At 42.8% G+C, this 25,991-nt stretch overlaps 1 protein-coding gene across 1 annotated transcript in view; it reads right to left on the bottom strand.

Annotated features, from left to right (window-relative positions):
* The window catches only part of pikfyve (phosphoinositide kinase, FYVE finger containing), a 61,700-nt gene that overhangs the window by 3,555 nt on the left and 32,154 nt on the right, over positions 1 to 25,991 (bottom strand). Inside the window, 20 exon segments of the mRNA XM_034109415.2 lie at positions 443 to 704; positions 2,870 to 2,998; positions 3,075 to 3,178; positions 3,595 to 3,771; positions 5,007 to 5,066; positions 5,150 to 5,244; positions 7,055 to 7,135; positions 8,332 to 8,427; positions 9,810 to 9,930; positions 10,754 to 10,885; positions 11,133 to 11,190; positions 11,293 to 11,386; positions 12,614 to 12,768; positions 13,954 to 14,062; positions 15,706 to 15,819; positions 17,038 to 17,216; positions 17,920 to 18,091; positions 19,366 to 19,437; positions 19,527 to 19,627; positions 22,259 to 22,648. Coding sequence (XP_033965306.1) covers positions 443 to 704; positions 2,870 to 2,998; positions 3,075 to 3,178; positions 3,595 to 3,771; positions 5,007 to 5,066; positions 5,150 to 5,244; positions 7,055 to 7,135; positions 8,332 to 8,427; positions 9,810 to 9,930; positions 10,754 to 10,885; positions 11,133 to 11,190; positions 11,293 to 11,386; positions 12,614 to 12,768; positions 13,954 to 14,062; positions 15,706 to 15,819; positions 17,038 to 17,216; positions 17,920 to 18,091; positions 19,366 to 19,437; positions 19,527 to 19,627; positions 22,259 to 22,648 — 2,701 coding nt within the window.

Raw genomic sequence — 25,991 nt, 5'->3', positions numbered from 1 at the left:
CTCAATAACATGCTGCAGACAGACATGTGCACATTCAAGGTCTCAGTGCTTCTCAAAGTGTGGTCCGCGGACCACTGGTGGTCCGTGTGCGCCCCCTAGTGGTTTGTGAGTATATTGGTAAAATTTCACATTTGAAATAAATGAATTAATTAAAGTTCTCCGCACTCTCGCGGGAATATCTCCGCAATGGAGCGAGCTTAAGTTTCACTTTCGATTGCATGATATAGCCCAGATCAACACCTTCATCACACATGTGGCCACTTGTTTGTACCATTTTCAGGCGATTTGCAAAAATCGTTGTTTTTTTTATTGTTTAAGTGGTCCTTGGTATGAAAAAGTTTGAGAAGCACTGCTTTAGATAAACTAAATGATGAAACTCACGAGCATGACTTACAACACATGATCATATAATATAGATTATTTCAACAATCTCTCTCCTCACCTATGATCCCCACCACCAGCTGATCGGTGGCGTCGTCTCGACCAACCAGCAGCGAGTAGTCGATGATGAGGTGGCTGGACAGGAAGTAGGCGTCGCTGTGGATGGCGGCTCTCAGGATGGCCTTGCAGTGCGAGCGGATGTACAGAGGGTTGTCGTGGATCAGCTTCAGCAGGTTCTCGTCCAGAAGAACCACCTCGCAGCTCTCCTTCCCCGAGTCCGTCTTCACGTTCCTGTTCCTCAGAGAACCTTTCAGGTCGAACACCTAAAGACGGAGAGGAAGTGTTTTGATGTTTTCTTTCTTTCCGTTGCACCGATACTAGAAAGGTATCGCGATGCCGTTAAAAACGTTACGATTCCTCTACTTCATTAGTATTGGTACGTTAAGAATGACATTGTTTTAATAAGAGCCGTATTTCCTGTGTGTGTTCAGCGCTCTGCTTCTACTCAGATGTAACTTTGAAGACGCGCGACAGACCTATTTTGCTGCTGCTTCGTTCGCTTCAAAACACATACCACCGCGTTTTACTTTGTACTAGAGGATAAAGTCTTAAGCTTTTTTTTTGGTGTTTAGCATTTTGCGTTTGGACAACATGTAGCTCTTTAAAATGTGGGCTTATGTTGATAATTGAGGGCTTTGTACTTCATTTCAGTTTTTCCATTTTATGCTACAGTACACAGTCGGGGATAAAGTACTAGAAACAATTCTCCTACTTAAAGGTGGGGTAGGTAAGTTTGAGAAACCAGTCTGCTGACGTCATGTGTGCGTTCATGTGTGTTGGAGGAGGTGCTCTGTAAGGAAGTCTGAAAGAAGGGGCGGATTCTTTTCGGCTGTGTACTTTCAAACTTTAGTGCACTCGAGCCGGTTTCTGAAACGTACCTACCCCACCTTTGAGCTCTTTAAACTCGTTGAAAGCCTCTTGGCTCAGATGGAAAGTGCCTCGTCACAAAGCTGAAAACGGGAAACTCATGCAAAGTTGGCTTTCTAGAGATACAGGGATCTCACAGGACAACGCTACACACATTTGGATCTTATAGAATATGATGCATTGCTGCAGATTAAACTTGCCAACAGGATAAAAAGCACTTAGAAACTTCTACAGCTGTAAAATGCAACATAGACATTAAAGCAACTGTAATATGAAACCAAGAACATCAGATACAGTTGCAAGAAAACCCTTTGGATTCTCCACACATCCATTGTGGGTTCCTTCTAAACAACTCAACTTTGGTTTCATCTGTCCACAGAACATGTTGCCAGTAGCTGTGGAACATCCAGGTGCTCTTTTGCAAACTTCAAACGTGCAGCAATGTTTTCTCTGGACAGCAGTGGCTTCCTCCGTGGTGTCCTCCCATGAACTCCATTCTTGTTCAGTGTTTTACGTATCGTAGATTCCTCAACAGAGATGTTAGCACGTGCCAGAGATTTCTTTAAGTCTCTAGCTGACTCTCTAGGACTCTTCTTCACCTCATTGAGCATTCTGCGCAGTGCTCTTGCAGTCATCTTTACAGGATGGCCACTCCTAGGGAGAGCAGCAACAGTGCTGAACTGTCTCCATGTAGAGACAACTTGTCTCACCGTGGACTGATGAGCATCAAGGCTTTGAGATACTTCTGGAACCCTTTCCAGCTTTATGCAAGTCAACAGTTCTTAATGGTAGGTCTTCTGAGAGCTCTTCTGAGCGAGGCATGGTTCACATCTGATGCTTCTTAAGAATAGCTAATTCAAAACTGGTGTATTTTTTATAGGGCAGGGCAGCTTCAACCAACACCTCCAATCTCGTCTCCTTGATGGACTCCAGGTTGGCCGACTCCTGACTCCCAGTAGCTCTTGGAGAAGTCTTTAGCCTCGGGGTCCACCCTGCACTGTGAATGTTTACATGGCGTGTTCAATAAAAACATGAAAACATATAATTGTTTGTGTGGTATTAGTTGAAGCAGACTGTGTGTCTGTTGTTGTGACTCAGACGAAGATCAGAACACATTTTATGACCAACTTATGCAGAAATCCAGGTCGTTCCAAAGGGTTCACTTTTTCTTGCAACCGTAAATCAGTAACAACTAACAGGGAAGTTGGAACATTTACTGCAAACTGATAACATTTACTTTTGATATTTCACCACTTGTTGTACCGTACTTTCCGGACTATAAAGCGCACCTGCATATAAGCCGCAGCAGCTAAATTGTCCGTCTGTCTTGCTCTCGTTCTGTCTCTCGGTTCCACTTTTACTTTGGCGCGCTACCGGTCTCACTCTTTTCCGGCCTCCAGCTTTTCCTGCTGGAGCCCGCCGCTTAAAGGTGGTTAATTTTACCTGTAAAATCCATAGATTTAGGAGGTTCCCTAGTGGCCGCTAGCTGTACAAAGAAAATGGGGGAAAAAGTCGCGGCTTATAGTCCGAAAGGAACGGTATATTGTCCCGTTATTCTCACCTGAGCCATCTTGCGCCCGTAGAACAGGTTCTCCATCACCAGCAGGTCCAGCTTCTTCTCCGTGTTGTTCTGAGAGTTCTTGTAACCGATCCGGTAAACTCCCAGGATCTTCGCCAGCGCCGTCGGCCTCTGTGGCACAAAGGTGGGTTTGTTATTCATTCAAACTCAGCCACCTCAGATAGAAACACACAGAGAGGGTGCGTACTTTCTGCTGCACGGCCCCGGTGATGTAGGTGAAGTAGTGAGGAGCAAAGTCAAGGAAGGACTGCACCTCCAGACGGGGCATCTGCTTCAGGATGAACCGGTCATCTGAGGAGAGGAGATGATCCCGTTATCAGTAATGTTTTAAAAAGACACACTTTTGGTTAGTGATAATTAAAGTATAGAACGACAGCATTATTCTTTCAATCGAAAAAAGCCTCAAAGAAATCAAGTCTTGTTTTCAGACAGCTTTCTACTTTGTGTATTTTTGTACACAATGTTTAGAAGTTCAGTGTCTCGCATAAAAGACACATCTGTTCAGTTTTTCTTGATGATCAAATCCCATTAAAATACCTTAACCAACAATAAACCTCTCTTATCAACATAGTGTGCATATTGTGTGTGAATTAAATGTTTCGTTCCGTAATCTGTGTCTTTGTGAATTGCTCCACTATATGTAATTCTCTCTCTCTCTCTCTCTCCCTCTCTCCCTCTCTCTCTCTCTCTCTCTCTCTCTCACTCACCTTCTGTAGCGTAGAAGACGGCTCCAGACTTCCCCCCGCGGGCCTGCCAGTTGACGCAGTGCGACAGCGAGCGGACGAAGTCTTCCTCCGAGCTCTCCATGATCTGCTCTCTCATCTGGTGGAACTCCTCGGCGTAGTAGACCCGGCAGTAAAACTTAGCGTTGGCATCGGAGAATTCTGCAAAAACACACAACAGACGAAGGTTAATGTTAGAAGACATGAAAAGCGTTAAAAGAGTTACCCCTAGATTCCACCGGGTCCGTCTGCGCCGCAGTTTTGGTCCGGCCTCCTCCGGCGTCATACCCTACCGGGCGCGTTTCAGAAGCATTTCAGAAGCGGAGCGTCTTGCCTGCCGGCTCGCAGTTTTTGTTGATTTGAGCATATTTCCTGGACAGGCTACTTTGTGCAGACAAAGTTAATACTAATTGTAATAGTCCAGTTATAAACGACATGAATCAAAGATGTGTTGTTGTATTTTAGTGGTAAAAAAAATCATCATAATTATTCTATATATATAAAATGTACACAGTGCCTGTAAACCGGAGGAGAACGCTGGCATTTCTCCTCCTACTTGAACGACTACGGAGGGATAGGGTCTGCGAATTAGTTTATTTGGGTGGAATAACACCCATTGACTAGAGTGGCCGTAACGTGGCCGTAACGTGGCCGTAACGCGGCCGTAACGTGGCCGTAACGCGGCCGTACCGCGGCCGTAACGTGGCCGTAACGCGGCCGTAACGTGGCCGTAACGCGGCCGTAACGTGGCCGTAACGTGGCGCAGACGGACCTGGTGGAATCTAGGGGTTACATCCATTCACAACTGTGGACATTTCTACAGGTCATAAAAGCTCTGAGGACATTTTCTTAAGTACATATTTTTAAGTGCCTTTACTTTACTGAGTATTTATTGTAATGCAACTAAGCTGATACTCAACTACATCTTAGCGAACATTTTACTTTTCTCTCCACCTAATGTATATGACAGTTTATTTAAATATGATTTCAAACGGGATTGTCATGTAATTTCCTGCTTTTTCTCAAAAAGTAAACAAGTATTTTCCTAAAGTTTTGAGATCAGGACATAATACTGTAAATGTTGGATTTAGCTTAATAGTGACAGCATTTCAGATTATTTTTTTAATGTTTACAAACCTAAAAAACAATTAATTAATGAGCAGATTCATCCATAGATAAAATCCTGCTTTTACATTAATATCAATATTTTAAAAGTCACAGGGGACATCTTAGTATTTATAATCATTTCAGTACATTTGCTGTATGATACTCACATACTTAGCGTAAGACTTTCAATGCAGTATTTTGCTTTTAACGGGGTGGGTCTTTAGGTTGTTAGTAGTACTTCTAGATCAGAATACTTCCTCCTTGAAACAGATGATCGTAGAGTTACTCACGTAGCTCGACGTGTGGATTCATGGTTTGTTTTTTCTGTTTATCTGACAAGTCTGCATCCTCTGCACAACACAGACAATAAAAGTATGTTAAGTGTTTAAAATGTCTTAGCGAGTTGTTATTGTTGTTTGTGTTGATCACTCACTGAGAGGATCCGAGTCCATGCTGGTGCGGCTGTGCTGAGATGACACCGACTCGCTGGGCCTGGCTGGGCTGCTCTTAGTCCGACTCTCTCCAGCACTGAGAGCAAAGATTACAAAATACATTTCTAAATTATTTTCTCTTAGCTCTTCCTGCTTTTTAACCACCACAGAGAGGCGAAGTCCCTCCCTTTCCGGGGAGCTCCATGGGACCTTATTTCTGAAAAAGCATGTATTGAAGTCAATGGAGAGAAACATTATCTTTCCATCCCGTTTGAATTGTGCCTCGAATTACACCTATGATGTTTGTCCATTTAAAAGATAATTTTGCAAGTTAACAAAATTAAAATGTCTCGTGAAACTGTGAAGTAACACTTTTTTTTTGTGTGAAACCGCTCAATGAACTACATCTCACAAAAACACGCAAATCAGAGCACATCCCCCCCATCCTTCACTCGCTCCACTGGCTCCCCGGAACACACCGGATTAACTACAAAGTCCTCACGATGGTCGTCAACGCCATCGACCACACTGGCCCCACCGACAGGAACTGCTAACCAGACAGCATTCCCATACCTCACGCACACTCCGGTCAGACAGCTCCAATCTCCTGGCTGTTCCGCGGACAAAACTGGTCACCATGGGAACCGTGCTTTCTCCTCCCTGGGTCCACGTCTGATCAGCTTCCAGAGAACATGCGGACCCCGGCATCACTCTCAGTTTTTAGGAAATGCCTCAAGACCCGCCTGATCCACACCGCATTTTACGGACTGTCCTTTACTTTATTTATAAATGCTCTTAACCTTTCATTTTTTATATTGCCATTTTTTATCCAATATGCTCCTTTAGATATCTTTTTACTTATAGCTTTGTGAAGCACCTTGAGATGACTTGTCTTTAAAGTGTGCTATATAAATCAAATGTATTATTATCTCCCGTCTCGCACCGTCTCACTTCTTTCTTTCAAGTCTGGGCGTGTTGAGAGCTGTGCACACACACAAGGGGAGTTAGTCGGTTCCTGAGAGCCAGCATGCGGGACCGGGACTCTTTCTAGTTGCGTATTTTTCATAGTCTTATATTTCAACAGTTTTACGACAAACTGTGACTTTTTTGTCATGGAAATTATTTTTTAAATTGACAAACATCATATGTGTAATTCGTGGCACAATTCAAACGGGATCGAAAGATAATCTTTCTCTCTCCATTGACTTCAATACATACTTTTTCCGAAATAAGGTCCCATGGGGCGGAAGTCGTTCTATCGGTCTCCCCCTGGCACACCAACGTTTCTCCAGGCCCACCCACACAATCATTCCTGGCTACGGTCACAATTTATTTTCCATTAATCAATCTTTAAACACTAAAGAGCCCATAATGCGTTCACGTTAGTGTTTACTTCCTGTTTCTCTTCTTCTGCTGTTAAAATATGTGAAATAAGGTCCCAAGGGTCGGAAGTAGAAGGGCGGGACGTCGCCTCTCTATGTGTTTAAAGGATGCAAACATCACTGCAAAAGTGTTTAGTTTGGGTTGTAAAACACACTGCTGCACTCTTTTGGAAGTGGATGCTTGCACAGACCGAGCATTGTGTCTGTTATCAGAGAGGAACATTATTATGAATTGCATACTTGTGCAGATACTTAAAGTGTTTGTGTTCATTCGAAATGTGAAACAATACTACTTTACTTTTTGATGGATCTACTGGAGCCTTGGCATTAATTCCTTCTTGCTTTGTTGATTGTGCTTTTGCAGGTAAATACAAACAAGAAATCACCATCGATATGCCACAACCTCTGAAATCTGTTCTATACATTTGATATATCTGGTGTGAATTGCATATCCTACTCGTGTTTTATTATCATGATGTTTCGTGACTTTCCACCCCTGGCTCCTGAGACATGAATCCTCCGTACCTGGTGACCACTGGAGTCTCGTCCCCGCCTGTGTTTGAAGCTTTGGACAGATCATCCAGCGCCGTTTTATACTCCTTACAGCTGGAGGGAAGCACAACACACACATCATCATTGTTGGAGCCAAAATGCTTGTTTTGCCATGGCTTATTATTTCTATTATTATCTTCATTTCTGTTTGTTTGATTCTTATAGTTTATCACTTCTGGCAATCGGCACATGTGGTTTATTGGTATTTGGGTCACCTGCTGGATGCTGGTTTTGGGGGATATGACGTAGGAAGAGCTCGGATACTTTCGGTTGACCGCGTGGTCTGGAGTTGTATATTGTTTGTTTTGTCGTCTTTATTAAACACCATGGACTATACATGACTTCGGACTCTTACATGGAAAGCGTCACAGCAATCACGTTTGACATCATCTTCTAGGACAGGGGTTCCCAACCTTTTTTCCCAAGAGCCCCCCCAAATGACTCCTGTTGGAAGGGCCGCCCCCCCCCCCCACACACACACACACACTCAGGGGGGGGGGGGCGCAACAGCGGTAATTAAAGTTTAAAACTCTCAAAATGCTACAACTACTGTCACAAACTGGATGGATGTGAAGTATTGTGTTAAAGGAGGATGAAAGCGTAATTAAGGAGCACTATGGAGTGACTTTGATGGTTATTGGACTCAGGATTCATCTGGATTCCCGCTGTATGAAGAAATTAAAGGACGGCAGAAGTGGAAACAATTCACAAAGGGATTAAACTGTTTAAAACACACGCTCAAAGTAAGCCGGATGTTGCCGATGTGTTTACGTGGATTCAAAAGTCGTAAATAATCTACAAAATGGAGGAGACCGATCTGATCGGAGCAACTGTGACAAATAATCCAGCTGAAGCCGGCATGGACAATGACTGTGTTTTAAACATGCGCTTACCCAGCAAAACCTGGTTTGGACACTTTACGGGCAGAAGGAACATTTCTATCAAAGAAAGAATTATACATTTCTGTCTTTTTATGCCTTTAATACTAACTTGAATTTTTATTCAAATTAATTAATCAATTATTTTTTATATTTTATTGTAATGTAGAGACAAGGCTTTTAGTGACAATCATGTATTGCGTTACAATTATATGTAAAAAAAAATTATATGTCTAAATATGATATGTGGCCTCAAATCATCTGAGGCCTGGTGCCCCCCCTGCGATCTTTGGCGCCCCCCAGGTTGGGAACCACTGTTCTAGGACATGTATAAAAGCATTACTCTGAGCTGACACGCAGAAAACTCCTCACCTGAGAGCGAAGGCGATGATGGAGCTGGGCTCTCGCTCGCAGACGGCGATGGGAACTCGCTCGTGTTCGTACATCAGGTAGTGTTTGTCCGGGTCGCTGAAAACACAGATCAATAAATATTAAAGCTCCCATGTCATGCTGTTCCGGTTATCACCCGTCCCCTTGTGTGTTATGTAGCTTTTTCTGCATGTAAACGGTCTGCAGAGTCGCAAACCCCTCAAAGTACACCCTGTAGCGAGTAAAACTCTACACAGAGAAGACCTGTCTAGCTGCCCCAGAACGCCTCGTTGGAGATTTCTCTTGTTCTTCCTGGGTACAGTGACGTGCCCATACCCAAATGGACCCATTGGTCCAAATGGACCAATCCGTGGAGCTGTTACGCTACGTCCGTGGAGCCGTTACGTTAAGTCCGTGGATTGGTCCAAATTGACCAATCCGCAGACTTCCTCACACACACTCAATCTTTTCTCAGCTGCAGCTCCACCGATTTCTCCTCCCTGAGACGGCGGGACGCGGCGAGGCTGTGAGTCGGTGTGTGAGCACACACACAAACTCCCAGCCAGGCTGCGGGTGTGTGTGTGTGTGTTCGGGCTGGGTCTCGCAGACGGTCACTGGGCTCATAGGGGGGGGGGCAGGAGCTCCAACAAGCCGTGTAGGACAGAGAGTGAATACACATAGTTTACAGAGATGCTGTTTGAGAAACCAATGTGAGTTTGGAACATTGAATAATATAAATATATTCTAGTCGACCTCAACAATGGAATTATGATCAGTAGAAATGGCCATGGGACCTTTAAAGCCTGTGGAAACTGCCTGTACAGATCATTCATTGGCTTTTCTTCCCAACATAGTGTTATTGCTGGTGTGGGAGCCAGGAATGTCAGAGTTGGGATTTCTGGGGTTTTTGATTGTTCTTTGTTTATAATATTATAACTTATTATTTCTGCATCAATTATGTGCGGGATCAGTTGGGTCACGTGGGTATAAGCGACACTCCTTGTTAATAAAATCAGCTGTTCACCTGTGTGTGGAAGAGAGGGTGAGAGGGTCGCTGTACTTTTTGTTGACCGCAACAAAGGATCACGAAGAAAAATATATTCGTGGAAGTTATAATAAACTTGATCATCCTGCTGTCGCTAAAGCTGGAGCTATCGGTGCTACTACCTACATGTCTAGTGATGAAAACAGGAATATCAGCATTCGTTGTTGCTGTAATACTCATGTGAGTTTTAATTTCTCAATACACTCCATCTGATCAAAGATTAAATGGGCAGTTTAGTAACATTTTACTTTTTATTTAGTCTTGTGAAGTGAATATTTGCTTCCCCACTTTCGATACACGCTCTGACGTAACAACTATTAAAAAAGCAAATAAAGTTAAATAGATTTTTACAGAGTGCTCCAACTGTATTTTAAAGTCTTCACACATTTTCTCAGCACTCAGAAATACACTACACCCCTCAGAGTGAATCACTTACAACGGGAAGGGGATGGAGTTGTAGCTGTTGCCGGGCAGGAAGTTGGCGAGGATGGCCTTCATGGTGGATTTCTCCTTCACCTGACTGTCAGTGGAGCCCAGCAGGTGTCCGTCGAACACATCTGAACACAAGCAGACAAGAATTAAACAGTGTTGTGAAAATACTGAATCTGAGAGTAACATGATAACAAAGGTATAACAACTGTAGCTGTGTGCATGACAGGATGTCTGATTACCTAGAACAGTGTTTCTCAAACTTTTTCATACCAAGGACCATTTAACCAATAAAAAAACACTCCACCTAACTCCACAAATATCCAAAAACACATCGTTTTTTACAAATCGCCTGAAAATTGTACAAACAAGCGGCAACATGTGTGATGAAGGTGTTGATCTGGGCTATATCATGCAATCGAAAGTGAAACTTAAGCTCGTTCCATTGCGGAGATATTCCCGCGAGAGTGCGGAAAACTTAAATAAATGTATTTATTTCAAATGTGAAATTTTACCAATATACTAACGGACCACTAGGGGGCGCTCACGGACCACCAGTGGTCCGCAGACCACACTTTGAGAAGCACTGAGCATCAGGACTGTTTTAGGAATATGATAGCTATGTGATTAACATGATGACTCAGCCTCTATGGAGAGAGACATATGACAAGCATGCTCATTTCTGACGTGGAGCTAATCTGAAGTAAACATTGAATACTGCTTTCTACTCCTCCATCTTGTGACTGTGTGACTCCCTCTCTTGGATATCAGCCTGTGAAGGACACTGCTCAGGAACTAGTTGATGCTCTGTATGTGAGGACTACTTCCATTCTGGAGATTGAAGCTCAAGCCGGGGATGAGGGAGATTTTTCTAACAAACAGATTAGACAGATAGTGTAAAATATGAGAGATTATTTATACGTGTGTGTGTGTGTGTGTGTGTGTTGTTACCCTCTGGGAGGCTGAGAGAGTCCTGCTCAGTGAAGGAGGGTCCAGGTGTGAAGGGATCAGCCGCGGGGTCTCCTCCTGGGGACGGCAGCAGGAAGGAGGAGGTGGAGGGCAGTGTGCAGAGGTGACGGTCCTCTGTCAGAATCAACATGTATTACATTTCATTTCATATTCCATCCCTCACATATTTGTATATATAATAACTTGCTTTATATTTTGTTTTTGTTGTTGTTAATTTGTAAATTCAACATGTACATTTTCTACTTTCTTGTTTATTTCTAGTCATTTGTATTGTACAATGCCTTGTCTTTTATGCTGCTGCAACTTGGGATCAATAAAGTACTTCTTATCTTATCTTATAAATATTAGACAGATATCTCACCTTTGTCTCCGTTCTGGACCACAGGTGAGGGGTTACGAGGGGAGGACTCCAGGCCACTCTGTAGAACAAATAAACAAGTTAATACTGCTTGATACTAGCCCAAAACGACAAATCAAATGTGTTGTTTTCTTCCAACAAGTAAATGGATGACACGACAGACCTTGCTCTCCTCGGTGGTCTGTCTGTGTCTGCCGGGGCTCGGGGGGACGGAGAGACGCTTCCTGCCTTTCTCCTGCTGGAACAAGTCCTGCAGCCTGAAGAGAGGAGAGGAGGAAACACAGTGAGGAAGACGAGGAGAAAGAGAGCCTGGGAGCTTCTTTTGAAGGGGACCTATCATGCAAAATGCACTTTTTGATGTCTTCTCTACATCAACATGTGTCCCCGGGGTGTCGGGGAACTCACGCAGCGTCAGAACATAAAACCCTCTCTCTTTTCCTCCGTACCCAAATCTCTAAAAACAGGGAACAACGGAGCTGATCCAGATTTGTGTCCGATATGACGTAACATCTGAAATGTGGACCCACGGCCCAATCAGAAAGCTGCTATCAGAAACAATGCCCGACTGTTTTGGACGTAATATGGTCGATGTTCACATTAGCATCGCTAACACTCAGAGCTAACCTGTACTGGAGAGCATGTGTGTGAAGAAGCAGGAAGTAGAAAGGAACTCACCTTGTGGTCTAACCGGAGAGAGAGAAAGCCTTTGAGCTCCAGACTGTTTCAGATCCTTGATAATCCATGATATGGCGTTTCATCACGGCAGCATTTAGTTTAGACGGTAGCTGCCGGGTCCCGCATGAGCTCAGACCCCTCCTTTTTATTTTAAAGCTTTATACCAAAATCAGCACTTTTGAAACAGGAAGTGAACTAGAGGGATTTGAGGCATGGCTAGAATGGGTGATCTGTTTGGTATTTTGAGCAAAACACTTTTACATATTTTTATATATCTGAGACCTATGCTATTGCCTAAAAATAGCATGATAGGTGACCTTTAATATGTAAAAAACACAGATTAAATGTAGGATGACTGTGGCAGTTTCTCAATCTTTGCTAGTTTTTGTCATTTCCTTTTCCTCAGAAGTTTGATTTTGTTTGACTTTCCACCAAATAAATCCAAAGGGTTCCCTCTATGCTCACGGCTGCATTTCCCCCTTTAGATATATACGATTTCAGGATCGCAAAAGACTTAACATTTACCATATAACATGTGGTAATAAATGTTCTTGTGAAGTCTCTCCTGATTGAACTGGTCACAGGCAACACAATACAACAGATAATAGTGCAAGTAAATACACATCAAATTGAATATAATAGAAATTGTGCAGAATGGTCGATGAATGTTATGGATGTTCTTTCAAAGGTTCAGGTGTCTTATGGCCTGTGGGATGAAACTGTCTCTGAGTCTGGTGGTTTTAGACCCAATCTTATCCATAAGTGATATCCAATACAACATACGAAAAGGAGTGTTCGGTGAGTCTGACCTGCCGTTCCAGGACTGCAGCATCTCACACAGACTCTGCTTCTTCATCACCAGAGACTCCAGCACCGCCTGCACCTGCTGAGGAGAGTCCACCCCGCAGGCCTGCAGTCGAGCCTGGAGCTTCTCCATGCAGCTGCGCAGCTCCGCCTCCTCCATCTACGCGCGCGCACACACACACACACACACACACACACACACACACACACACACACACACACACACACACACACACACACACACACACACACACACACACACACACACACACACACACACACACACACACACACACACACACACACACACACACACACACACACACACACACACACACACACACACACACACACACACACACACACACACACACACACACACACACCACACACACACACACACACACACACACACACACACACACACACACACACACACACACACACACACACCATTAAAACTGACTTGACATTTCCTTGTTTTCTTACTTATATATCAATGGAGATGAGACTCGGGAGAGCAGGAACTTTAATGGTAAACACCATGGATGTATAATAAGAACTGGGTACAGCGTGGGAGGCGGGGCCTCGTTCTTTCCTATGAGAGCTGCTCATTGGCGCATGAAGGCAAAATGGCCCAACTTTTGAGAGAGCGAAACGTCACAGATTACCCAGCATGCCTGGCTGTCAGAGCAGAAGAACCCGTATGTGCGCTCACAGAGCATGCGCCCCTTAAGCCCCGCCCCCCGAGCTCCCACTCTCGGCTCAGTAGAATGAATGGAGAGAGAAAATAAATCTAGATTTGGCTTTTAGTGCATTTTACAACTTCAAGGACCGAATGATTATAATAAGGGCTATAAAATAGTTCATACAGGGTAGTTTATTTAGTTTACAGACGTCTCTTTCCCAATGTTAGTCAATGGGGAAAAGTCTTTCTGGGCCGGGTGACGTCACGGACTGATAGGGAAGTTGTAGTACCGCCGTTTGGACACAACGAATATTTTCCTCAGAGTCCGGCGCACTTCCTGGGGGCTTGGTAAACACTGATGGTTTATTTGGAGCTTCGGCCGGAGAATTAATAAGACATGTTCTGCAGCCACGAGGTGACACAGAAGATGCCAAACCAATTCTGAAGATCTCTACCTCAGACCCGTGTATTTAGCTAGTTCTAAGAGAATAATCAACATTGTGCATAACAAGATAAAGCACTATAATATCTCCTCTATCAGCTGACACCAACAGGCAGAAATAGGGAGACAAAACACGGAGCACAGCAGCCCAAGGTTGCAGGTGCTATTTCCCCAACAGAACCCAGAGGTGAGACACACTGCAGGGAGAAACCTACGTCTTTCTGAGCGAAAAGGTCCTCCATCTTCTCCTCTCGAGTCTTACTGAAGGTGTCGGTCTTCAGGGAGGTGAGGCGGTCGTCTATGGCCAGATACACCTGAGTCACTCTGAGGAAAACAAGGGGAGGAAGTTGTTGATGTAAACAGGAGATATGCAAAGAAACAAATCACTAAAGGAAGGTGCTGCTGAGGTTGAAGGACATGTATTGTTTACTTTATAAAATGGACAAGTCAAATCAAGCAATCTGATTGGTTCTTAGCCGTGATATAATGAGCATATAGAATTGTAGTTACTTTTCACAAGTCATGTATCCCTCCGCCGCGTCTGAGAAAAGCTACAACCGTAAAAAACTCTCTCCAGAGCTGCTGGAAGCCCAATCTCGGGGACCGGAGAAAGTGGAGCAATATTCTCACCACGCCGAGCAACAGCTAGAACAACCTCAACCTATACAAGTAACCTCGTCAGCCATGCTACTGATGCTGCACAGGTTTTCAGTGGCTGCACAATAAACGGCAACATACACATTCATGTAAATAAATAGCCAAATAATGGATCAACGCTCTCTGTCTAATATGTTCGCTAGCTGTTAGTGTTGTTGCATAGCAACCACCTCGCACTATGTTTCATGCAGAAGGCAACGGAGGGACTATTTTATTTTGAACATCATTATTTACTAATAAAAACTATTTGAATTAGAGTGTGTATTTTTCTTTCATATTGCCACACTTGGTAACATATGAGCAAATACCGCGGCCTGTCGTGAGCTATTGCTTAAATATATATATTCCTTTTGTTGTTGTGTTTTTTCAACCATTTTACACTTTGAGTTTTGTTGACTCAAATGAAAAGTACGCTTATAAATACAATTGATTATTATTAGTAATTTTCTTTGTACAACACAGGTCGACGCAAAATTGCATTAATTACTGTATTTAAAATGTGTAACTTTTCGTCATTATATATATATAAGACGTTTGAGAAAAAGGGGACATTTTCTGTCAGACTAAACGATTATTCAAGAGAATAATTGGCAGGTGAATCAACAATGAAAATAATATCAACATAAAAACAACTAAAGACCAGAGTTTGATAAACAGTGTGTTGTCTGATCAAAGGTCATCATTATCTGCTCTACAGGGTGTCTGCAGGAATCCTGAAGTCAGATGTAAAACCTTTCAAGACCTTTTTTAAGACCCTTTCCAGACATTTTAAGACCTCATCGCCACTTTGAGTTTTAACCGGTTACCTTGGCGACACACTTTACCTCACATTGACTATACAGTATACAGTATTGATCGTCCTTCCTCTTTATCTTCCAACCATTTGGACGCAGACTTGCATTTCCCCATAACGATGTTGCTTAGCAACCGGCGTAAACGGACCTTCGCGCTATCAAGCAGTGAGCGTGCGATGTCCTGTTCAGATGACGTCAAACCCAACGGGATGCCATCAATAAACTACAGAATCACACGACACACCTACGCCATGACTACATTCAGGCAGACTGTGGAATACAACCTCTTTGGACCATTTATATACTTAGTGAAAACAAGATACAGAATGTAAGACCTTGGAAAATGCCGTTTAATTATTTTGAATAGCCTTAATTTTCGCTAAATTGGTTTATCAAGACCCCGCGGACACCCTGGCTCTAATAATGGTTTCAAAAATCCTGATCAAAGGCCATGATTATCTGCTGCTTGCTGTGTGTTTGACACGTAGAAATGAACGCAGACTGAAGACTCTTTACTTCAGAGAGAAGTCCTTCAGGTCCTGCTGCATGTTGGCTTTAGAGGGTCCCAGGTTCCTGATGAAGATCTTGGGACGAGGAAGACAAATCTCCAGCAGCCGGACAGAAGTGTAGCTGAGGAAGAGAGAGAGAGGGATATCTAGTAGAAGACTTGTCTCAGTATACACCATGATCAAGCATCAGTTTGCACGTACTAAAGCAGATGTGTGTCTCCGTAATTAGACAGTATGAAGAAGTTGACTTTTGATTGTGTTCTGGTTTTATGTTTTGTAAGCAACTGTGGGTGAAAGAATATTGCTTTTATTTTACTTTTTTATGGTGATTTCATTTCTTTTCTTTTTTAAGAATGGGCAGGTAGAATAAGATTTTCTTCTCCCTGCTCCTTTCTACCATGCGCTATACAAAATAAAATAAAAACAACAACCAGTATAAGTGTACATGTTTTGTAAAGTGTACATGTTTTGCCATGTGTGGAATAATAGAATATATCTTTAACAACATTTCTTCTGCAACTCTCACTGCAGTAAAAAATAGACACAATAAATAAATAAGAGTGGTAAAAGCAGAGGTAGTAGCGATGACAGCGCAACGAGATAACATTCAATGTCAATGTGCATTTTACACTTCCAGTCTAAACATATATTAGTAAAATAGCCATACGTTTTTCTAATATAGTAGTGGTTGCAGTCTTTGAGGGGTGGAGGTGTGTGTGTGTGTGTGTGTGTGTGTGTGTGTGTGTGTGTGTGTGTGTGTGTGTGTGTGTGTGTCATGGATGTATAATAAGAACTGGATACAGCGTGGGAGGCGGGGCCTCGTTCATTCCTATGAGAGTTGCTCATTGGCGCATGAAGACAAAATGGCCCAACTTTTGAGAGAGCGAAACGTCACGAAAGTATTCATATAATCATATCATCCGTTCTTATTGAGCATCCATGGGTAAAGGTAAAACTCATGTAGTGCTGAACACGTCACATGAACGTGCCGGGCGGCGCGGTCCCGTGGGTTAGATGCGCGTTCATAATGCAGAGGAACATAACCCAGAATAACGTCATTAGCACATTTTACAACTTGAGGACCGAGTGTTTTTAATAAGGGCTATACAAACTTTCATACTGGGTAGTTTATTTAGTTAAAAAACATTATCCACCGATTTACAGACGTCTCTTTCCCAATGTTAATCAATGGGAAAAAGTGTATCCGGGCCCAGCGACTGACACGGAAGTGCAGTACCGCAGTTTGGCCACAACGAATATTTTCCGCACTTCCTGGGGGCTTGGTGTGTGTGTGATCACAGTTGTTGCAATGTTCTCTGAATAAAAGACAGTGACCCACCTGAAGGAGGCCACCATCTGGTTGTAGGAGAAGTACTGGTGGTAGTCTTTGTGGATGGAGTGTCCGCAGGGCTCAGCGTTGGCTCTCCTGGTGTACTGGTGTCCGTAGAAACGCAGCTCCAGGTATTTAGCGAAGGACATGGACCAAGAGTCGTTGGAGAGCGGCACCACTGGAGTCACCTGAGAAAAGAAAAGGCAGAGATGGTGGGTGTTTCTCAATGTCGAGGAGGCTTGCTTGGTAGCACATGTACCTTCGAGTCAGGTGCTTCAGAAGCGAGGCAAGAATCCTTCCTAGCCTCGGAAAACGAAGAATGGTGGAACAGGCTAACAGGTGTGCGTCATATGCCAAGTCCCGCCTTAAATGGAGCGCGATTTCCGCCAAAGATTTGGAAATTGGTCCGGGCGCAAAGCATTGTGGGGATTTTAGTTGTTAGTATATATGTCCCCCTTGCCAGTTTGAATGATAACTATGATCAAATGAGTATAAGGGCCCTTTAACACCTAAACATAGAACAGATGTTTCTTGATTTATAAAATAATAATATAAAATAAATACACATTACTTTTTTTCCAATTTGGTAAGGAAAATAAAAACGTAACATTTGGTTCAGTATTCAATTTTAATTCAGTTTTATGAACCCTTGAATCCAACATCTCTCCTTCAGGGAGCTCAGGTTACGTTTAGTTGTTACTGAGTTGTTTGCAGATCTTAGAGTAAAGTATCAAAACTACATTACTTTATTTAGTATTGATACAAATACTTTATGTTAATGTTATTATTATTTCTTTCATATCTGTCAGGTCCCATTGAGATACAATGTCAGTCCAGATTATGTTATATTATGGTATGTTTAGTTATCTGTTATGTGATGTTGTTGCTGACCTGTTTGCAGACGCGGCACCAGGAGTAGTTGAGGATGGTGTGCTGATAGCCCGGCACCGGGGAGTCCAGCTCCTTCAGAACAATCTGCACGCAGCCGCTGCCGTGCACGAAGCGCCGGATGTGGTGCACCATGGGAGTCTCACAGTACATGCTGGGGCACTGGTAGGAAGGCCTGGATGATGAAAAAAACACACACACACACACACACACACACACACACACACACACACACACACACACACACACACACACACACACACACACACACACACACACACACACACACACACACACACACACACACACACACACACACACACACACACACACACACACACACACACACACACACACACACACACACACACACACACACACACACACACACACACACACACACACACACACACACACACACACACACACACACACACACACACACACACACACACACACACACACACACCATTAAAACTGACTTGACATTTCCTTGTTTTCTTACTTATATGAAAATGATTAAGCTCTTAACGCCATAGCTTTCCAAAGTTTCTCTCTGATAATGAATCTCTCATTAAAGCAGTGTTATATATATCAGGGTTTCCGTTAGCCGGTAATTACCGGTTTTTAGCTGGTAAAATTGATTAAAAACCGGTAAATTCAAAACCTGCCGGTCAAAATGTCTGGTAATAATTAGGGAGGCTCCGATCGATCGGCCGCCGGTCATTATCGGCCGATATTCACTCTTAATAGTTTGATCGGTGCTCTCTATAAAGGCCGACCAGGAGAGCTGGATCTGATCGATATGGACATAAACGCGAGTGAAGTTTAACCGGACGCGAGAGAGAGATCAGATCAGCTGCTGAGTCTGACCGAGACACGCAGCTCTGCATGATCACCTGAAGCCCCGCCCTCTGTTTAGCGAGCTGCTTGAGAAACTGACAGGCTGTCAGGAGAGAGAGAGGGGGAGAGGGAGAGAGGGGAAAAGAGAGGATCCGTTTCTCCCGTGTTATTATTCAAAGTTGATGTAAACTTCTGAATAATGTATGTTATCTACTACAAGTAGTTTGTTTGAATGTAATAATTATGTTGTTTGATGTTTGTGGAATCATTTATTGAAAAATGAATCTGAATTTTTCAATCTGTTACAATTATAAACTGAAGCAATATAAAAATGAGCCCGTGAACTGAGTTTTAAACTGAAGCATATCCGCTCATAGTCCGGTAATTACCTGCTAACGGAAACTCTGCTACACAACTCTTATTATTATTATTGAAATATGACCGGTAAGTTTCAAATTAGTCCGGTAAAATAAATTCTGCTCGGACATTTGACCGGCGAGGGAAAATCCTAGCGGAAACCCTGATATATATATGTTAATAATTTAGTTTTTGGGAGAAAGAGTGGGATTAAATAAGTGTAAACTTCTTCCTTCCATGTTGTCTTACCTAAAACAGTATCGCTCCAAGAACACGCCCAGAGAGAGGTCATTCTTGCCGTAGAACTCCATTGTGACAATCCTGTTGACAACCAAAGCAATGAGTACAAATACAGTAAAAACACCGTCTGATATTCTTTAATAATCCACACTCCGGATGGACATGTTTACCAGGGGCTGACGCAGGGGTTGGGAGCGTTGTTGGACTGCGCTGACGAGCTGCTGAAGAGAACACACAGCCTCTGATGGTTGACCGGGTTCAGACAGTCCAGCTGAGGACAAACACAAACAATAACGTTTCAAATAGATTTATGAAATAACCTCTAAATACTCAGAAGGAGTGAAGCTGGAAGCTGGAACATGGAAATGTTGTACCTTGTTTAGGAATGCAGATTGTTTAATGTAAAAAAACATTTTTAAGAATTTAAAATGTCTTGTCATAACTTCCCAGATCGCAAAAGGTGGTAACTTCTTCAAGTTGCTTGTATTGTCTGACAATCAATCCAAACTACAACGTTTCATTTAAAACCCTAGACAGTATTTTAAGATAAATGACCCAAAAGTGAAGTTATTTGTATTGCAACAAAGTGCAGTGTTGTGAACACCACATTTTATTTGCAGGTAATGTGCCAAAAATGAGGATTGCTACCAAGTAAACATCGATGAAAACAGGTTTCAAAATGTCACCAAAACAAGTGACTGATATTTTGTATTGATTGATTGATTGTTGTGATTTTATGTATGTCAATGTGTGCATATGTATAAATGTGTCTGTTGATTGTGTATATATAGGATATACATATTTTTATGTATATTTGTATTTTTGTATTCGGGATTGTGGGAACCGGCATTTCGCTCTCTCTGTCTCTACACACACACTGAAAGATTGACAATAAAGTTGACTTTGACTCAAATCTGAAACAGTGCTCACCAGGGCCGTCTCTTCCTATAGGCGGACTATGCATAGGGCCCCCGCGGCCACTAGGGGGCCCCCAAGCTGAAAATTCAGGTTCAGCCTCAATATATTTGTGGAGAATTCAAATGAGCTGTCTTTATTTGTAGACAGCCAAGCCCCCTCCTGTGTTTGGTGAAGCATTATATGCTTACAAATCAAATGTAGGATATAAACTAGGGGTCGACCGATTATCGGCCAGGCCGATTATCGGGGCCGATATTCCTCATTTGACCGATTATCGGTATCGGCCTTTTTTTTATAAAATTGCCGATAGCACTTTGGCTCTGATGCGGCCGTTTCTCTGTCTGCAGTCACCACTCTCTGTACACGAGCAATGTCCCGCCCACAGCGCTATCTGATAGGCTATTACTGAAGTGTCAATCAACACTGAAGATTTTCCGGGCGGGAGCCAACCATAGAGGTGGGACCTTCTCAGATTACAGGCAGGTGCGAAGAACGCAGACACAGACAGAGGCAAGCAGCAGCGCTGAGCGGCAGAGCCATACATGTGTTTCGAAGGTAAATCAGTTGAAAGCCGAAGTTCAATAAACATCCCAATCCCCTATGCTGAAGTTGCAAAAACAGCACGATCTATTGATCCAATTCTATCAGCTTCCCAGTTACACAGGGACGCGGGAAGTCAGTCAGAGTTGGGGTGCGTGCAGCGTCTCGCAGCGGAGTAACTGTGGTGCGGAGGGGGGGCTGCGAGTGGAGCCTCGCAGTTTTTCAGGTTGATATGTGAAGCTCATTAGCTAGCCAACATGTATTTAGCAAATGTTTAGCAAAATATTAGAAGTGAGGCTACGAGACTAACGTTAGGTCTACTGTAATAGCCTCACTTTTTATAGTTTGCAAAACATTAGCTAGCACTAGTGTTTTGCAGTTGCTAGCAGCTTATTGGGATTTTATGCTAGACAGACAGGCAATGTTTTGATATAATAAATTAAGCATTATCGTTAGTTAAGCATGTCAGCCTGCATCCCCACTTCTTGTCTCTCTCTAACTCATAGCAGATGACTGCACTAAAGAAAAGGGCTCAGACAGGAAACCAGTTGTAAGATGTTTAAAAGTTCATTAAACATAATATATGCTTAAATGCATTTCAAAGAAGTTGTGTTGAGTTGTGTTGGAGTTTGTGTTATTCTACATTTTGACACTATAGATTTTCTGATTTTACTGCAAATGTATATCGGTTCCAAATATCGGTTATCGGCCTTGAAAAAGCCATATCGGTCGATCCCTAATATAAACACAACTAAACTGCAATGATAGCAAAGCTGTGGCTTGGGTTTGTGAGGTAATAACGTCCAAATCATCGTTGGGCTGTCACATTGTTGAGAAAATGCTGCATCTCTTGCATGTATTGACGTAGAGGAGCCGTATTGCTTACCTTTTTAATATAATTTGTTGTAAGTTTCAATTGCTTGGTTTTCGTGAAATTAGCCTGTTTTCCTCTTAAAGTGTAACAGATTGATGCATCTCCACAGATCATCTTCAAAGCTTCGGAATCCCCCCATTGTATTTAAAAAACTGTAAAAACTAGGGCCCCCCAAACAGCATCTTGCATAGGGCCCCCAAAAAGCTAGAAACGGCCCTGGTGCTCACCTTGGGGGCCCAGTTCACATCGTTCAGTTTCCCCGGCGTCTTCTTGGTATTTTTTATATTTAAAGATCTTATTTTTAAGATAAATTACCCAAAAGTTACGTTGTTTTGATTGCAACAAAGTGCAGAGTTGTGAGCACCAAACTACCAGAAACATGCAGGTCCGCTGCAACTCTTACTACTTTTAGATCCAGACTGAAGACTTTTCTTAATGAGAAAAATGTTCATGTTATATTTCTTGTTTATTATAATGTCTTTCATTTTTGTAAAGCACCTTGTGTTGAAAGGTGCTATATAAATAAACTTGCCTTGCCTTCTAATGAGTAATAGTGTCAACACTGCTCACCTTGGGGGCCCAGTTCACATCGTTGAGTTTCCCCGTCTTCTCGTCCTCGCTGTCGGTCTTCAGGAGGGTTCTCCCCCCCGTCGAGGCACTGACCGGAGCCACGAGGCTGGAGCTGCTGAAGGGATCTGGGGCTTCTCTCTGTCGGATTCGCCCCCCCTTCGCTCTGTAGTCCGCCAGCATCTTGGCCAGATCGTGGCTGCCGCTCAGCTGCTCGATGATGCACGTGCTGGTGAGGCTGTGGGGTGGCAAGACATCCACGGGCTTCATCGGGGGGGCGCCGTTCATCTGTCCGTTCAACAGAGAGGAGGGGGCGGAGTCTTTGAGGAGCTGCCGCTTCCTGCGCCCGTCCAGCTCCTTGAAGTCCTTGTCGAGGAGAGGAGAGAGGAACACCTGGAGGAGAGGGACAACACATGATGAGATGAGACAACTGCGAACCATCCAGATCCCTCAGGTCTTCTGGTCAGCTTTCTGTCCCAAGTCAGAACTAGACATGGAGAAGTTATTATGCTCCAAACATCTGGAACAAGCTCCCAGAAACCTGCAGGTCCGCTGCAACTCTGACTACTTTTAAATCCAGGCTGAAGACTTTTCTTTTTGTCGCTACTTTTAATTGAACTACTCACATCTCACACTGCACTGTAACTTTTATTCATGTACTGGAGCCAAGGCAGAACGTATAAAAGTTAGCGCTGAGCTTCAGTGTGCAATGTTCAAACCAACAGATAAAGCCAGAAATCTAGGTGTAGTCATGGACTCTGACCTGAGTTTCAACAGTCACATTAAAACAGTTACTAAATCAGCCTACTATCACCTAAAGAATATATCTAGGATTAAAAGACTAATGTCACAGCAGGATTTGGAAAAACGTGTCCATGCCTTTATCTTCAGTAGACTGGACTACTGCAATGGTGTCTTCACAGGTCTCACTAAAACATCTATTAGGAAGCTGCAGCTGATTCAGAACGCCGCTGCTCGAGTCCTCACTGACACTAAGAAAGTGGATCACATCACTCCTGTTCTGAAGTCTTTACACTGGCTTCCTGTGTGTCAAAGAATAGATTTCTAAATACTGCTGCTGGTTTATAAAGCACTGAATGGTTTAGGCCCAAAATACATTTCTGACCTCCTGCTAAACTATGAACCATCCAGATCTCTCAGGTCTTCAGGGACTGGTCAGCTTTCTGTCCCCAGAGTCAGAACTAAACATGGAGAAGCAGCGTTCAGTTATTATGCTCCAAACATCTGGAACAAGCTCCCAGAAACCTGCAGGTCCGCTGCAACTCTGACTACTTTTAAATCCAGGCTGAAGACTTTTCTTTTTGTCGCTGCTTTTAATTGAACTATTCATATCTTAGACTGCACTGTAACTTTTATCCATGTATTTTTCTTTTAATGTTTATTTTCTTTTCTTTTTAATGACTGGTTTTAAATGCCATTTTCTTTCTTTGTAAAGCACTTTGAATTGCCTTGTGTTGAAAGGTGCTATATAAATAAACTTGCCTTGCCTTACTGTACCTTTGTTATTCATGTTTTATTTTGTAGATTTTTCCAGCTTCTAACATGTTAAGAGGTGCTGTACTCTGCACCTCTTTGTCCCAAGGGCCCAGTTAGAGATGCCGTTGAAGAACATTGTAATTTAGTTGTAATATCTCTTTTTACGTTACTTAAAACAATGACCCTTTCTTTTTCTCGCTACCCTCCATATCTCACGATACTCTATATTGCAAAACACCACTGTATATATTGTAATATACGTGTTATTAATTGTAGTAAACTGAGAAGTCAGATTAAATCTGTGGTAAAAACAAGCTTTTATCTCCTGCGGCAGCTAGCCGAAGTAAAACCTTTTCTCTCCAGACAGCAGTTTGAGACAGTTATCCACGCCTTTGTCCCCACTCGGCTGGATTACTGTAACTCTCTCTACATGGGGGTCAGTGGGTCCTCCCTCGCTCGCCTGCAGCGGGTGCAAAATGCTGCAGGAAGGCTTTTAACTGGCACACGGAAATATGACCACATTTCCCCCATGTTGGCTTCGCTCCACTGGCTGCCAATACATTTTAGGATTCATTTCAAAATCCTTTTGTTTACTTTTAAATCCCTAAATGGCATGACCCCACCATATCTTTCTGAGCTGCTACACCCTTACACGCCCACCCGCCCTCTCAGGTCAGCGGGTCAGCTGCTCCTGAATGTGCCCAGAATCAAGTCAAAGCGGAGAGGGGCCGTTGCTTCCCCCCCTCGGCATTATAATGTCCATCTTCTCACTGAATTTTCGTCTTGAAAAGGGTACTCACAACAATTCCGCAACAACTTCATCTCCACCTGTTGCACTTCTCATTTCAACTTTAAAAACATTAAAAGGCCTTAAATGGTTCGTCGCATTCATCTAGATCAGGGGTGTCAAACAAAATGTCATCGCGGGCCACATCAGCATTATGGTTGCACTCAAAGGGCCGGTTGTAACTTTAAGACTATATAAATATACATATATATAATATAAAATAACTATTATATATAATTGTAATACCTCCATAAGTAACTATACGTCTGAAAGCAGAAGTCTTGGGCAAATAATTGCAAGTCTCTTCAGTGCACATGTCACATAACGAGGTGCATTGTGGGACATGTAGTTTATGGGCAACCTGCTTCTGTAAAGTGGCATGTAACTGTATAATAAACGTATGATATTCTTTGCAAGCTCTTGTGGGCCACATAAAATGGAGTCGGGGGCCGGATTTGGCCCACGGGCCTTGAGTTTGACACCCCTGATCTAGATCCTCTGTCTATCTCCAGTGAACTAGCGGGCCTTCTAGAATACCCTGGAACCGAGGGGAACTTTGAAAGAATACGCCCATTGGCTACAAATCAATATATGATTGGTTGATCAAACTGTCAGTCCAAACGTACGCTCTCATTCAGTGCGTGGTCCGAGAAGGACAAACAACTCAACGAACACTGTAATATTACAGATCAACAACACAGATACGATTCTCATTTATTCATTTTATTTATATAATTAAATCGATTTTTTGTTTGTTTTATCCGAGTGTTCCCTGGCGGTTCGCCACTGCGGCTCCCACACTGTGGAACGATCTGCCCCTGCACATCAGACCGGCCGCCACACTGCCTACTTTTAAATCGCTTCTTAAAAACCACCTTTTCTGCTTAGCGTATTAACATCTTTTAGAGCGTTGCTTTTATTGCTTTTAAATTGTCAATTGCTTTTACTTGTACTTGTTTTATGGTGTGTGAGCTGAGCTGTGTTACTTTTTGTATGTTTTGTTGTGTTTATTTGCCTGTACAGCACTTTGGTCTGGAGGTGTAGTACAACATGCACATTTAACTTTAATTCAATTTTTTATATAAATATTTTAAATCAATTTAATTTAATTTGAGCTTTTATTCAACATTTCTACCTTAACCTCTTATGTTTAAATATCTTTACCCTTTTTGATTCTATCCTTTATTGTACATTCTTACTTTACATATTTTATTTGAATTCTAAAATTGAGCAACTGCCACCAAAACTCTAGGATAAATAAAGTCTTCTGATTCTGAAGATATCTTTAGGACTCAGGACCAGGACGAACATTTTTAATAAGTCATTCAATATTTCCAGGACTGTATCTTAAGTGGCATCTCTCATTCAGTAAGTGTAAACTGAGTAGAACACAACAAATGTAAAGAACAATAAATACATAATTCTGATTCTGAAAGTATCAAATTGGACACA

Source organism: Pseudochaenichthys georgianus, chromosome 21 (genome assembly GCF_902827115.2).
Source record: "Pseudochaenichthys georgianus chromosome 21, fPseGeo1.2, whole genome shotgun sequence".
Lineage (NCBI taxonomy): Eukaryota > Metazoa > Chordata > Actinopteri > Perciformes > Channichthyidae > Pseudochaenichthys > Pseudochaenichthys georgianus.
Note: the sequence above shows the minus strand (reverse complement) of the source record. Positions and strands in the feature narration are given on the sequence as shown.